The 16,197-nt window shown below is 30.4% G+C and overlaps 1 protein-coding gene across 4 annotated transcripts; it reads right to left on the bottom strand.

Moving 5' to 3' along the window:
• Positions 1 to 1,265: 1,265 nt before the first annotated feature.
• Positions 1,266 to 15,139, bottom strand: LOC143071476 (myogenesis-regulating glycosidase-like). 4 transcript variants are annotated; one of them, XM_076245789.1, is made up of 4 exons: positions 15,020 to 15,104; positions 13,384 to 13,573; positions 11,477 to 11,539; positions 1,266 to 8,410 (listed from the first exon to the last, which is right to left on the bottom strand). In XM_076245789.1, exons 1-4 carry the CDS (start codon positions 15,025 to 15,027, stop codon positions 6,467 to 6,469), a joined length of 2,205 nt encoding a protein of 734 aa, XP_076101904.1. In that variant the 5' UTR covers positions 15,028 to 15,104; the 3' UTR covers positions 1,266 to 6,466. The 4 variants fall into 4 exon arrangements, with proteins under 4 accessions (XP_076101904.1, XP_076101906.1, XP_076101905.1 ...); XM_076245792.1 differs by having other exon boundaries at positions 8,319 to 8,410; positions 11,477 to 11,505; positions 15,074 to 15,139; XM_076245791.1 differs by lacking the exon at positions 15,020 to 15,104 and having other exon boundaries at positions 11,477 to 11,505; positions 13,384 to 13,499.
• Between the last annotated feature and the right edge of the window lie 1,058 nt (positions 15,140 to 16,197).

The following is a 16,197-nucleotide window of genomic DNA, read 5'->3' as shown; positions in this document are numbered from 1 at the left end:
AACATCGAATTCCCTCACAAAATCTTGTTAGGCACTATACAAGAATCGCAAACTTGACATTATCAATGAATCAGGTATATGCAAATGAGTTCAAGATCAGATGAATACTGCCAGACAGACATGTACACCTGCCAATCATTCCACAAACCAAAAATAATTGACTACTAGGTATTTTGAGAAACATATTTAACCATGTAAAATCAACATTAGACAATGAAGTTGAATAAACCATGAAAATGAGGTCACGGTAAGATGAACCCTGCTAGACAGATATGTACAATCATTCCATACACTGATAACAGTTGATCTATTATTCATAGTTTTAGTGTAACAGACTGAACCACAAATATATAATATTGACTAAAGAAGCATGCAAATGAGGTCAAGGTTAGATTAAACATGACCAACATACATTCATACATGTATACCTAACAATATATCTAGATTAAATTGAGTTGGGCTACTGCTAAGCAGACCTCATGTTAAAAAAATAAACTTGATCATTCATCAATGAAATGAGGTTGAGATCTCTGTCTGATGGACATGTAGACTTTGCAAAGATCCCATGTACCAAATAAAATTATTCTATTACTCATAAGTGAGAATTTCATATTGCTGCTGCAAGATTGCATTTCTCTGTCTCACACCCTGAGACTTTCATCATAAGCATGATTAAAATCAAAGCACCATCAATTCTGTGAGTCGGCCATCTCATTTGATTATAAATAGCAGCATAACCATACATTAGTTTTACAGCACTAATTAAGCAGTTGGTTTTCTGGTTAATTATACATTTTGTCATGTTATAGCCCTTTTTTGCTTACTATACAGTATTGGATTTGTTGATGGTTAAAGTGTGTAGGGTGACATATAACTGCTAACATCCACATCATTTGGTTTCGGGTTTCATTCACAATCATACCACATCTTCTATTTTTTAAATAATGTGCATAGATGTTACATGATCAATGAGGAAACAAGTATATGTAGTACCTGCAGTCAATCTTCTAGAAACCAAGGTCATACCTAAAATCATTGACAAAACTCGAGTTATGAGGATTTTCACATAATTTATATTCATAAGGGGCATACCTCCCATTAAAATTTTCAGTCTGAACTGGTGTTTAAATTATAAATATGGTTGATATAAGGGGTTCAAATAAATTTAATCACAACCTACTGAGAGATGTAAGAGAGAAAGAATTTACAAGAAATATATGGACAGCCACATTGACAAATTGATTCATAATAAAGAAATAACAGAATTCAAAGCTACTTTCTTTAATATCAAAACATCAACAAACCATAACAAGTAATTACAAAATGTTTATAAAAAAACATAATAAGTAGACAAACAGGATTTCACAGCTGGAAAAGTGACAATTTGATCATGAACCCATTGGCACAAAAATAACACTGTGCAACTATACATTTTTTGTACTTGTGTATCAAAACCTACACTACAAAAATCTAATCACTAAATGTATTTGTAAAAAAATATGGAGGGTTTTACATATATTTAGGTTTTATTTCCAAACAAAAGCCATATACTTTATATTAAGTTGTTGACACAGATATGTCTTGCCTATATTTAATTTTGATAGCATATTGCAAATGTTTTAATATGAATGGCAACACTTTAGAAGGTAAGATATGCAGAGTTTTAAAGACAGTCGAGCTTGACTATGGGAAGGTGCCAAATAATATCCATGGAATTAAGATGTACAAAGGTTAATTGGACTGCTTACTAAACAACATCATTAACATACCATTATAGGTTTCCCTTAAAACAGATTTTAACACATAAACTATGCAAGTTTCAAAGTCAATGGAGCAATCCAGAGTGGTCAGTGCCTAATGAGATGACCAATGAAATATAAATACAACGGCCAGCCAAATATCATTTACTTACCCATATGTGGTTACCCAAAACTAATATTATCACAATTTTTTTACAAATTGTGTTCACAAGTCTACCAGAAACAGCAAGCCTAAGTTTGGCCTCTCCTACTTAATTTGAGGTGCGACAAAAACCAAAACAATTAAGACCCGAAGGAAAATATGTTCATATTCTTCTTTAAATTATATCACAAATCAAATAGTGTTCACCTTTCATTCAATTTTCTGAGAAAAGGGTATATAAAAACATGATAATATAAATATTTGCTATCAAAAATCTTATTTGAAATCAGAAACAGAAAATTGAAGCCATGATTAATGCATGCTAAATTTGTAAGGATTTCATAACCAATAAGAGTAACATAGATTGTATATACTTTATACTAGTAAGTCTTTTTATGTTATAACTGAACCCACTAGGACACCTAAAGAATCACATATGAAATAGGAATGTACATGTTTAAATTAAAAAGAGAACTGAAATAATCATACAAACTAACTTTCAGTGTATAAGCATTGATTCAGTAGAATTTGTTTTTGTCAAACCATATGTTTTACAAAATATGGATATAACCTAAGAGAAAAAAGATTTTTTTCATGCAGAAAATATATTCCAACCTGGGAAAGATAAAGATACATTATATGATTTACTTTGTATAATTTTATCAGCTGCAGCAAGTATAATGATAAGGGGTTCATCAAATCAATCCTTGTAATATGTAACTTGACTACATGAACTTCAACCAAAAAAAACAACCAACAATTCTTTTTTCTATAAATTTTCTATGTTTTGATTTTTTTTATACTGATTGATTATGTATTAAAATCTTCAAACCATTACATAGTTGTTCACTATTAATCAAATTCTCTGATGCATTCTACAAGAAGTTATATTAATATTTTAGTTTAAACTCAAAAACAAAATATGGTTATATGTTAGACAAAACATTGAGACCCTGCATACATGTAATAAAATATCAAGAGTTCTTCAAAATATACACAAGTATGAAATATCAAATAATTATTTCATCATAAATTGTTAACACAAAAAAAAACATCAGAAAAGTCATCATTACTTTTAAGTTCTGCTTCCCTCCAAAAAAAATAAAAGGATACAAAAAATTTTTTTTAAAAAACATGATTTACACAATTGAGAAACACAAATTAAGCTCATTTTCCAATTTTCCAATATAAAAAAAAAGACCAAAAGTAAATATTACTACTTCTCCTTTGTAGATTACCTTTAAAGTAATTTTCAACAGATTTTGTTTTCATCCTATTAATTCTGAAATAAGTAGTTTGAATAAACCTAAGATTAATATTGATATTGTTGACTGATTCTTTCACAATTTAAATTGATGCCTATCAAACTACCTATAGAAAGTGCTTGTAAAAGAAGAAACAAAAAATGTTTTATTGCTGGCCTTACCAATTTTGATTGGGTTGTTTGAGACAAATTCTGTAAATAAAATCATGTGATGCACCCATCACATTTACTTATCATTCTATTGAGCAGTTTAAATAAATTGAGCTAGAAATGACTACATCTTGATTACAGAATACCATAAGATTTTTATTGGATATATTTCATTACAGTATTATAAGATATCTGCTATTAAGGGAGTTCGCTTAGAACTCAGTTTCAAAGTAATTAACTTTTCAAAACACTAGTTTATATTGATAGGGATAAATAAAGGAATCCAAAGAGCAAAAAAAAAAATATAGGTCACGGTGCTTGTTTTCGAAATATTAGCCATTGAAATTTTGGCGGGAAACTATTCTCTCTTGACTTTTCTTAGCTTTATCATTGACAAGTTTAAGTTCTCAAAAACTATTAAAAAGTAATTAAAATTTTATAAGACTTTTACAGATGGCTTATCATTATACATGTAAAAGATTTACAAAAAGAAAAATGGGGGTTACCGGGCAATTTTTTTAAAGGCATTCAAATGGATAAAACCAGAGGATTCGGAAAATCTGACAATATATCAAAAACATGACAAGCCAGCTTCCTTAAATAACATTCAATTAGAAATAAACTATTTACTTGTGTTAAAATGTGAGAAGCTTATATTATAAATCTAATATACCATGTAAAAAGGAAACAAGCTTTTAAGAAAAATCATCATTTTTGAGAAGAAGAAAAAAGAATAAATAATTAATTATGATTATATACAACTTGACACAAAATAATTTAATAATAATTAGTATCACATATTACTTAAAATTGTCATTTTTTTTTACAAACACATATTGAACTACTGCTGTGGCCTGTTGTTATATATCACTGACTATTCCCTACTTCTAACACATTTTTTTTATAAAAGGACACATGAATTATATTTATAAATACTTGCTGTAATAGTTTATCTTGGTGGGTACCAATTGATTTTATATTTTTTTATGGATGCTGGATTTAATGGTCTTGACCAATTCAGAGGTCAGCATATTGTCAACAATATCACATGTGCCTGTAGAAGATGTTAAGCTCTAAATTGGCCCAAGTCCATTTTTGTAAGGTTTATTATACAGTGTGACACTTATATATTAATAATCAGGACTGTTAAATGCCCTAGGTTTACTTTTGTTGTCAAGTTCTGAGTTATAGATATTTTCTTGCATCTCTTTTCTGTACTTATAAGTACATGTACATTTGCACATGGATTAAGCTGATCAATAATACAATTTGTATATTTCGTACACACAGAAAAAATATAGTATCTCCCCTTGGAAACTGATAAACAACATATTGTAACTTCAAAAGAATTTTACATGTTTAACTTCAAGTACCAGTATGCTTATTTTATCACCTTGCACTTAATAAGTATGTGACTTGATTTTAGGATCTTCAATAGCATTTGTTTTAAGATTTCTGACCAGTCTAACAGTTTGTTTGATGTAATTAATTGTAATTTAGTTAGAATTTTTAATGAACTGCTATAGGTGGACAGCAACACTTACAACTAATTCACAGGAAGTTCTTACAAATTGTTTAATACATTAGTAAAACATACTCGCAAAAATATGACTATATTATTCACATATATAATTTTCATTTCTCTTCGAAATAGGATATTATTTTCATAAATATTTAATTTGTTTTTTAATTGATTATATTAATACTTTATATTGACATTTGTATACAAATTGACTAGACAATATATATAACAATAACAATACATGTACACCTAAAGTTGGATAAAAAATCACCTCACTTTATAACAAATACTACTTTATAATGTCAAAACCTGTAAATTTATACAAAACACTTCTTCAAATTCAAGATATTATTTCAATCAACTTGAATAAAATTGTACAAAAAAGAATGTAATATATGAATAATAAATGTGGAACTGTTCAACATAAACAATGTAAAAAACATGTTTAGTACTAAAATTACAAATCTAATTGATTCAAACAATAAAAAGCAACAAAAAATAATTACAATGTTATAAACTACTTATAGATGGTTACCAAACAGTAAAAAGGTTTGATAAACTCCTACATAATTTTACCATACCCTTATATATATATACAACTGTCAAATATAATCCTTAATGTCCGTTGCAATAATTGTTATACATGATAATCATGATAGATTATGATATCCTACATTTTTGTCAACTGGTCTTGACATAAAATCGGCATGGACTCAACACTGCATTAAAAATCTTCTTGAAAATTAATGGGAACTATAGGAATACAGACATCAATACAGATAGGAAAATGATTACTCAAAATATTGAATCAAAATATTGTATCAAAATAAAAGACTTGAAATAATTCCATTCAGTTAATGAAGAAGAAGACCAAAAATGGGCAGTCCTTTTCCCAACCTTCTAATAAAATAATTTTACAATACTATATCAGAGTTTTTGATTTTTTTTTTTTTACATAGTGGTCCATGAACAAAATCTTCTGGTCCTCACTATTATTTCTTTGCAAATTAATAAAAGTGTGTCGGTCCTTAACAAAAAATTTGGTGGTCAAAACCTTCAGACCACCACTTTTTCAAGAACTCAGCAACATTTAGCTGATGTATCCTATTTTTTGTTTTTGTATCATGATTATAAAAAAATCATCCAATTACTGTAGCCTTACTGAACCCCAAATTACATTAGTCACAAGATAATATCAACATAATAATGATGCACTCATTCAATGAAACTTTTGTATAACGTGCCACCTCTATGATCAATACAAACAAGCTTTTATAAAAGTTGAGCTTTTTTATTTAAATATTTAAGGAATGACTAATATTTTTTCTGTCTATGAAGAAATAACATAAAAAATGTGGTGCACACTGAATAACACGCGTAGCGGGTTATTAACAGTGTGCACCACATTTTTTATGTTATTTCGAATAGACAGAAAAAATATTACAGTCATTTCTTATAATTTAATTCTAAATTGCATTTTAAACCATAGAAAACGATGAAAAAACGTTGATGACGTCACGGTCACATGACTAAATTATGTCTATGGGCTCATAACAAAATAACGTCAGCCAATCAGAAGACGTGTTACATCCAAAATTAAATTATTTGCATATATCTTTAACCTTTGATCAATACACATTTTTTGCTTTGAAGTAATGAATTTCATCTAAACCAACATTGAAATTTCTAATCCATTTGTTTCCATTATAATTTTTGCCTGTTGGTTGATGTGACCAGATCCCATCTATCGCTGGAAGATAAATATCTCTCGTCGTTTGCCCGGCACAAAACACTGGAGCTATCAGAATTGTTTCATTGAATAAAAACTGATCTTCTATCCCAAAGACCTTCTTGTCGCTTGAATAATGCCACCATAAAGGCAGTAAGATAGGCCGACTGGGCGACACATCAGGCTGTAGAGATCGTATTATCTGGGATACAAATCCGTCACGAAACTTTTTCACTTTAGTAACAAAAGGCCTTGTTCCATTCCTCATAAAAAGTGTGTCTGAGGGTAAAGTCAGTCCAGTGAAAAATGCAGAATACTGTAACCATCGAATAAAAAGGTCTGAGGTCAAGTTGTTCTTAGACACAGTTGACAAAAGATAAGGATATCCGTCAATACCTAATGTAAACACCGTAGGAAAAGGATTGGAGAGACATGATTGGTTGTTAGTATTAAGGCTTATACTACTCCCTACTTCAATAAGTACTGACTTATCTTGAGCTCGATAAACATTTTCAAGTATATGTATCTTTCCTAGACTTTCAATAGCATTAATCCAGCCTCGAAAAATTCCGCTTACAGAGAATCGTCCTCCATCCCCTGCAGAAGTATGAACAGAAACCGGAACCTTTTTCAGTTTAAAGCTTGAAATATTAATAATGTTTGCCAGATTTTTTAACTTTTCTTTCATGATATCTCTAGTGTTTTTAGCTGACATGTCTAACAATGCTCCTTGTATGTCGCCATAACTATACAGTCTAAGTGTGTTCTGATACATATCTTTGACAAATAATTCATTTTTAACTCCATAGTCAAACATCTTTGACATATAGGACACAACAGGAGATATGGGTAAGATAAATTGACAGTCATGGTTCTTCAAGGTATTCAAGGTATTCTTAATATTGGAATCAAACTCAAAGTCTCCTTCAAATGTTTCCCACTTGTAATCAATTTCAATTTCTCCACATTGGAAACCTCTCTTTTTTAATTTCTCCATAAAATCTGTTACTTTTGTTACATTCAAGAGTTCATCAACATTTCCAACACTCCATGAAAATCTTTCATATGGTGTTATATTGACTTTATTTGACCCTGTGGACTGTCTATGTGACATCATTGATGCACCAGTATGTGTATTCTGAATCGAGTCACCTTGACATATAGAGTATTCAAGTGAAGTGTGCATCCGTGGGCCAACTGGTACAGGTGATATACATAACTTAGTGTCGTCTGATTCATTAAGCCGTAACCGAAATGGATCTTCGCTAACAATGTAAAAGGATGTTCCATATGATGAAAGTAAATAAAATTCATAAACATTTCCATGTTGTTTATCATAGCCAGGGAGATAATAGTCCTCAGTCAACGGATTGTTATTTGCAATCCATTTTTCTTTACCACCCATTCCAAACCAATATCCCATTTTCAATTCATAACAATCGGTAGGGAAAATAGATGTTATATTTTGCCATGAAATATCCATACATCCCAATGACTCTCTTTTAACATAATCTACTGTCAAAATTGTTTTCTCTTTCCATGTGAAACACCATTTTGCATCACTTTTGCATTTATCTATCCCCCTTTCATCAGAACCAGGTACAACAAATAGATCTCCACCAATACTCCCTGCAAGAGATGTTTGGTCTTCATGTCCAGTATCCATTTTCAAATACAGATCATCAGCATGAAAGAAGACGAACTTGGCTTGTTTATTTTCCTTTCCACCATCGTGTAACGACCATATTACAATCACACCAACTGCCATGACAAGAAACATGATTGTTACGGCAACCTTCAATATTCTCCTCTTGATGGAAGTCTTCTCACTGTCAGCTGGATCCTGTAAATAGATACATGATTATTCAATTACTTTCTTTCTATTCTCAAATAAAATAAAGAAACTTATATCAACACATTTGAATGTGTAGTTAGGGACGACATCAAAAGATCGATGTAGGATAAAAAACTTAAATCGAATAGTTTGGGGGTGGGGGGGTCAACATTGCTGCAAGTTTTGTTAATCTAAAATCGATTTTACATATATCCTTATAGGTAAATCAATTTTTCCCAAATTAAGTTAAGAAGGGGGGTAGGGGGGTCAGCGAAAAAACTATGTGAATTAAGTTTTTTATCCTACATTGAACTTTTGATGTCGTCCCTTATATCAATATACGGTAATAGATAGGTCTTGAATTTAACTTGAGATTGAGTTACTTCCCTTGACCACCATTTAGGAGGGATAAACAGTTGACTTTCTTCTTATCTAACTATTCAAATTAAAACATCTGATACACACAAATCTGATAAGAGATCTTTACTAGATCGTTAGTGATGAATTAAGCAAGACTCGAAGAAATAAAAATTGTTAAAAAAAAAACTTTTTCTAAAGTCTAGTGATCAGTATTTCAAGTTGAAGACTTGAAGTAGGTGGATTTATGAAGGAATTAGAGCATTCAACCCTACAACAGGGCAAAAATATGGGAAGTAACTCTTGCTCAAGTTTTGTCATTCAAAAGCTATTAATATAAGGTACTGAGAACCTTATGACCACCAATATTGTAATTACAAACAGTACTTACCATTACATTTATTAAAATATTGAGAAAAACGTATTAGCTAAGCTTCTCAGAACTTAAATAAATCCTATCCCATACCAAACTGCCCAAAAAGTTTATTTACAATGAAAAACTTATAAAATAATTGACTTTACCTCAGCAGAGTTGTTTGTCTCTTGTTCAAATGATATAACATCCTTATCACATTGATGAAGCATTTTTTTTAACAATGTAAGAATTCCCTGTCCTCTCATTAGCTGTATTCTTTTTATATTTCTTCATAATTCCAATCTTCCCCGACAAAAAGTGACTTGTACAAAAGAATTTTATTTACAAGGATATGCAAGGTGTGATCTTTTCAATGATGTCATTAATTACTTCTTTATTGCACATTACAATAGTGTTAAACCCTTTTATAGCTTAATCCCCATACATGTTATATAACTGATAATAAAGACAAATACTTTATGTGGGGTTTTTTTCAAGACTATTTAAAATAGTTTAAGAGATCCAATGTATCATGAAGCCAAACCAGTGATATAAGAACAAACACAATAGCCTATTTTACAACCAAAACAGTATTTTTTTTTTACATATTTTTGAACCATTTGTAAAGCCTTTCTGAACTATTTAGATTGTTGTAAAATGATCAGGTGTTGAAATTAAAATTGATCAGGTAGAACTTTGGTATAAAATATGAGGTTAAGTAACCTGACAGTCACTTTAAAAGTTCTTGATAAAATTCATGTGTATATCACCACTTGCAAAAAATGGTTAACGTATGTAAGGTTTTGACTGTAAAATATTTATATTGTCAACAGCACTTTATTGATCTACCTTAATGATTTGTATAGGAATGATCATGTAATAGCACTGTAACCATAAAATTTCACCTGACTGTAGTAACCAATGAAATAAAATAGTTATTACTATACTTATCTTACATAATAAGACATAAATCATGCTCATTCATACAAGTTATTAGCACTTTCTCTTAAGATCACTATTCTTATATAATGCAAGCTCAAAGATGCATTATTCAACTATCTATGCAAACTTTTATGTTTTTAAATTTAATTCCTATTAACCTAAACTATAGCACATTAAACACATTGTATATACTTAAAGATATCTTTCTACTTAAAAATACAGTGAAACTTTTCATAACCAAGTAACATAAACAAGAAAATTGTATAAATTTAGGAAAATAAAACTTTACTTGCCAAAAATAATATTCTGGTTAAAGACTGTTTAATTCATTTTTAGGCATCTGCTGACTTAAAAGACTGTGTGCCCTATAGTAATCACTCAGTCTATCTGTCTGTTAGCACTTCTATGTCTTATGATAAGTCAAGGACGATCAATTTTCAAAATTTGATGCACATTGTTTATATCTAAGGAATTAAGATCTTAATCTTCCTATAACTACTTAATATATGTAGAAGTTTACGTTTTGGAGTGACATGCGTCTCCATTGAACTAGTACACATTTTGTTTAGGGGTCAGGTGAAGCCTGCTTCTGGTTGCTGGATTTTCTTGCTGTGTTGAAGACTCATTGCTCTTTGATCTGGTTGTTGTGTCTTTGATGCATTTCCCATTTCCATTCTCTATCTTTATTTTCTTTTGATTTTTATGAGAGAAAAAAATTGGGGAGGAGTTGTCTCATTGGAAATCATACCACATCTTTGTATTTTCATGTTAGCTCTAAACCAAGAAACTTCTGAAGCTCTGGAATTCTTAATATCACTACATATTTCACTCCATATACAAGGGATGCTTGAAAGGTTATCATGAGTATCATAAATATCTTTTCAATGGTAACAATTGGGTATCTGGTAAAAATGCAAAATAAAAATCATCCTTTTCCATCAAATTAAAACTTGAAAGACCTTGATGGTGACCTATAGTTGTTAATTTCTGTGTCATTTGGTCTCTTATGGAGAGTTTTCTCATTGCCATTGGCAATTATACCACATCTTCTTTTTCATATTCATAATTTACATTTAGAAGTAAACCTGAATATTAATTATCTATAGAGATCTTTCTTATTAAATTAAGACTCTAGGCAACTTGCTCTGACTATAAAGTTTTGTCGACTCAAGCTGGGAGAACTCCTGAAAAGTTATTAAAAATATTAAGACACCCATGTTTTATTATTTCTATCTCAATGGTATTTTTAGGTGTTGTGTAAATGCCTAAAATATATTGGTTAAAAAAAGTTTCACTGCACATTGATTATGACATCTTTCTACAATCATAGATATTTGCTAAAGTTAAGCCACTCATATTATAGTGAAAAAGATCAACCTCAAGCATTAGCCATATGTCTTCATAGACCAATCTATACTCACTGAATTAACCATGTATTTAGTATTGTTCACTTCAAAATGAATATGTCTGTTAAATTTTGTGCCCTACAATATGACTTCACTTGTATTGTTATGGTTAAACAGCTGACTTGGGCCATCGGGAACATTATGGATCAGAACATTGCTGGAAGACAAATAATGACTATAAATAATGACTATAAATTGCTTACAAGACCACTGCATAAAGGTTGTCAGTAAAATGAAAACTATGCTAAACATATTGGTAAACTATTCTTTTTAATTTCTAATAAGAAGGGGCTGGCTGGAGGTAATTCAAACATTTTTAAAGTAAATTTTTAGCTGCTTCAAAGTAGACTTCTTTAGAAAAATAAGTCACTAGGAAAATAAGTTACCTGAAGGCAAGACAAATGGATCAAAAGAAGATGTACTATTATAGTGATTACATACTATATCCAAACATCATTTTTTTTTTATAAATTCTGCTGTTGTATTTAGATTAAAATTGGAAATAATTCTGTGCTGATTTTGAAATTCATTAATTTAAAATCAAATGTTGGCATTATTAACTGCATTCCATTATTGGGTTTTTGATGGGTAAAAATGTTTTCTTCCGCTTTAAATTGTCTAATATTTTTCTCTGACTAGCAAATGTTTTTGTAAGTACAAGGTGAAAAGTTCAATATTAGTTTTTGCCATCAATCCAGTTTTACTGAAGTTGCTTTAATACATTTTGTACATATTTGATTTGCTGGCTTGAATTTGTAGACCCATGTCTGAAATTGAACCTTAAAATCACCTCTATTTCAGAATAACCACTGAATATTAGAATAACCAAGTGTATCACTTTTGGTTCTTTCATAACAAATCAAACCAATAATTATCTCCTGTAGTTCTATTAATGCTAATACTTTTTTAGTAACTGCAAATCTCATGTTAAACACATGTAGAACTCACTTGGGTATAGGTATACAAATGGCAACACTGAAATTTTAATACATGTACATGTAAGTAAAATATACAACAGGATGTAATTAGAAATATATATTGTTCACCTTGCATCTATGCATAATTACTAGTATTTAACCTTACATCTTTGCATAATAGTAACCTTGCATCTATGCATAATAGTAAACTGACATCTATGCATAATAGTAACCTTGCATTAATGCATAATAAACAGATTTCAATAAACAGCTGGACCAGGTACAATGTATGCAAAATAAGCCCTTCCTATCCAAAGGGGAATTATATTGCACAAATAAACTAGAACATTGAATAAGGCATAAAAGTAGGAGTCAGCAAATTGCATAAAATCTTACAGCAGGATATAAAATTTGAAAATTTGACTTAAAAAGCAGGTTTAGCTTTTGCAGTTGAAAATGGCACTTCGAAAACATGATTGCCTCAAAAAAGGCATGCATATGGAATCATATTTCCCAATATTAAACAACATGCATAAGGAATGCAAGAACATTTTATTATAAACCCATTTAGAAAATAATCGTTAGATTGGGTTTCACATAGAACATTAGAAAAAAAAATGTATGTTATCTGTAACCCATCATCATGATCATATTAAAGTCCATGAACATAAGTTGAATCATTTTGGAAACCTAAGCATAAACAAATTGCCCAGACATTCAAAAGGTACTCACCACAAAGATATTATAGCCCAGTTCAACTTCGTTATAGCACTTAAACTTCAAAAGATACATGTGTACAATCAATTATTTTTTTAAGACCTATAAAAAATAGGGGCAAATTAAAAGTTGTTTAAATTGCAATTTCTATAAAATTAATCTACAAAATTTAGTTAATATGAATGATATGGTCATAACACTTGTAGGATTACCGACCCTGCGAGGGATGTTTACCCAGTCAAGGTCGTTAAACACGTAACCATCATCAACACTTTGTAGATTATTTACCTCAGTAACTCTGAGTGTTGGAACATCTGACGGCCTAGATAAGGAGCTATGGCTTGCTGAACTCACTGTCAGGTTTTCCTTCTTCTGTACTCCCAAGTTTTGAGGGCTTTGTTTAGGAGATTTGGCAGCAGGACTTTGTCCATTTTGTGTACTACTCTGTGAAGTAAGGAGTTTATCACTTTCTTTTTCTCTGTAAAAAAAAAAAAAGAAATGTATCACATGTTTATATGTATTCAACTATTAAGCATGTTTTACAGTTTATGTATGTTACATAATGTACATGTACATGTATTGTAAACTTCAGAATAGTAAAACATATTAATTACTGTACACTCAGAAATTCTTGCGTGCATTATTTATTACGATTTTGCCTGACTTTTGCAATACATTGAGAAAAATCCTGTTTAATCTATATAAAATATTTCAAAATAAGAGTTTAAATTATTGCGATTATAACCCTGTCCCATTTTTTCCAATTAATAAAAACTCACAATAATTTCTAAATTTACAGTATAAATCGTTACAAGTATATGTCTTTAATATAATGATTTACATAAAGCCTTAAAAAAAAAATATGTGTTACCTACAAGGGAAACAGTTGGACATTATTATTGTTTGTTAACAACGGCAAAATAATCATCAGGTTTAGTGCTAAAAAATAGTGTTTTAAACAAATATATATACTAAGATATACTAGATTAATTACTGTGGAATGTACTTACATTTATAAATTGCAAAATCCAAAGACTTAAAACCACAGTTAAATATCCAATACATTTCCAATTTATTTAGAATCTTTTTCATTTGTGTGTGAACCTGAGAAGGATCGAGGGAATATATGTATTTACGTACATTGTATGTGTGTAATAGTAGTTCATGATGTTCAAACTGCTTTTTCATTTCTAAATGTATGTATAAATGGTATACTAGATTATTGTTGTCTCTTGTGTTATTTACTTATTAATGTCTTATATTGTGCTATACCTCTTGTGAGCCCATTTAATGGAAATAAAACATATCTTCTTCATAGAACAAACGATGTGCAAATATAAAAAAAAATCGTATTAAAAAAAACATAACTAGTTATCAATGGAAGAACAAATAAACACAGGTACAAAAGGTACACACATCACAAACACAACACAGAACACTAATAACATGCACGAACTATTATAAAAACCAGGAGCTAACGCTATTTTTTTTCAAACATTAAAGTCCTGTTAGATAAAAATCAAGAATACTTAAACCTAAATACAACCCTGTGTCTTAATTAAACTAAATCCCAAAGATAATATAGATCGTTCCTGAAATCCTGCACTTAAAAATGGACAATCCTGGCGTCCCGATAAAGGTCCAACCCCATCATTAGAGCTACATGTAAATGTATTTACACAATTAAGTATATTGTTGACTAGGGAATTTCAGATTGCACCAAAATTAAGCTGTAGGCATGAGAAACGATATACATATATTCCTGTTGTAGAGTAAACCAAGAAATAATACAGCTGTTTAAATGAAACTGGTCTGGTGTAAGCTGTAGTTGATATAACAGAGTACCCTTTACAGTCAAGCAATTTCTGTACTTAAACCACTGTTATAATACACATATTTTAAGGTTAATAACAACTGTTTATACTTAAACATTTCAGGCGGAAAATTAAGACTAGATATGTCAATTTATGTTGATTACCCTCCGTTGATTTCTGCCGATTCGTTACTCGATTCCATGTTTATTTTCTGAAGTTTCCGGTGACTTATGGGGATTATCTCAAAATGTAACAAAATTGGTGTTTTCGTCTACGTCCGCGTTTAAAAGATGACATTCCGGCCTTAAAATACTTTCGGCCTTGTTTATATTTTCGGAATACTGGGATGTTAGCCAACGCTTACATTTTTATTTATATTGTTGTATTGTTATAATATTATTTTGGTTTAAGTTTTTTTGTCTTCAATATTTAGACCAATTTGCTTTTATCGAAGATGTGGTATGTTCGTTTCGGCCCTTTTTGTTTCTCAGTTTCGGAATTATTAGGAATTATAGCCTGAACACATATGTTTCTATTTATATTCTTATATTATTGCATTGTCAATATGTTTGGGATTTAAGTTTTTATTCTTTAATATTTTGACCAATTTGCTTTTATTTAAGATGAGATATGACTGCCAATGAGACAACTCTCTACATCCAAGACACAATTTGTAAAAATAAACCTTCAATAGTATAGGTCAAAGTACGGTATTCAAGTCTTCAACACGGAGCCTTGGTTCTCACCCAACAGCAAGCTATAAAGGCCACCAAAAGTCTGAAACAACATCAAAAATAAGAAAATGCATGTACCAAGTCAGGAATATAACAACTGTTATCCATTCGTTTGTTGTGTTTGATCTCGGTTTTATTTTGCCATTTGATTACGAGCTTCCCGTTTTGAATTTTGCTCGGAGTTCGGTATATTTGTTATTTTACATTTGTTACTTGGCTGCAAGAAGTTTTAGCGAAAAGAAAATACTATGAAACATCATTTAGCACAGACATTCTAGCACATTTTAACGCCAGGTTAATCTGTTCATCTGTAACTTTTAATAGAGCAGTTAAGCCGAAAACCTGGTCGAATAAACCTAATAATTGTCCGAATAATAATCCCCATAATTAAAACACAAGCAGTAATCTATGTTTTACATTTGTCAAAGCAACACGGACCCCACCAAAATACTACGGGTAATTTTAGATGCTGTGGAAGGGTAACATCGGTGACGAACTCCGGCAGCAGTCGTGTTGCTCGTGTTAGTACAAAACCGCTGATACGTCAAATTGGG

The sequence above is a fragment of the Mytilus galloprovincialis genome, chromosome 4, assembly GCF_965363235.1.
Source record: "Mytilus galloprovincialis chromosome 4, xbMytGall1.hap1.1, whole genome shotgun sequence".
Lineage (NCBI taxonomy): Eukaryota > Metazoa > Mollusca > Bivalvia > Mytilida > Mytilidae > Mytilus > Mytilus galloprovincialis.
Note: the sequence above shows the minus strand (reverse complement) of the source record. Positions and strands in the feature narration are given on the sequence as shown.

Excerpts from the sequence above, each read along its gene's own strand:
- LOC143071476 (XM_076245789.1), bottom strand. Across the intron at positions 11,540-13,383 it reads CAACACTCAGAGTTACTGAG|GGCACAAAATTTAACAGACA; the intron begins GTAAATAATCTA and ends GTCATATTGTAG. Across the intron at positions 8,411-11,476 it reads CTAAATACATGGTTAATTCA|GATCCAGCTGACAGTGAGAA; the intron begins GTGAGTATAGAT and ends ATCTATTTACAG.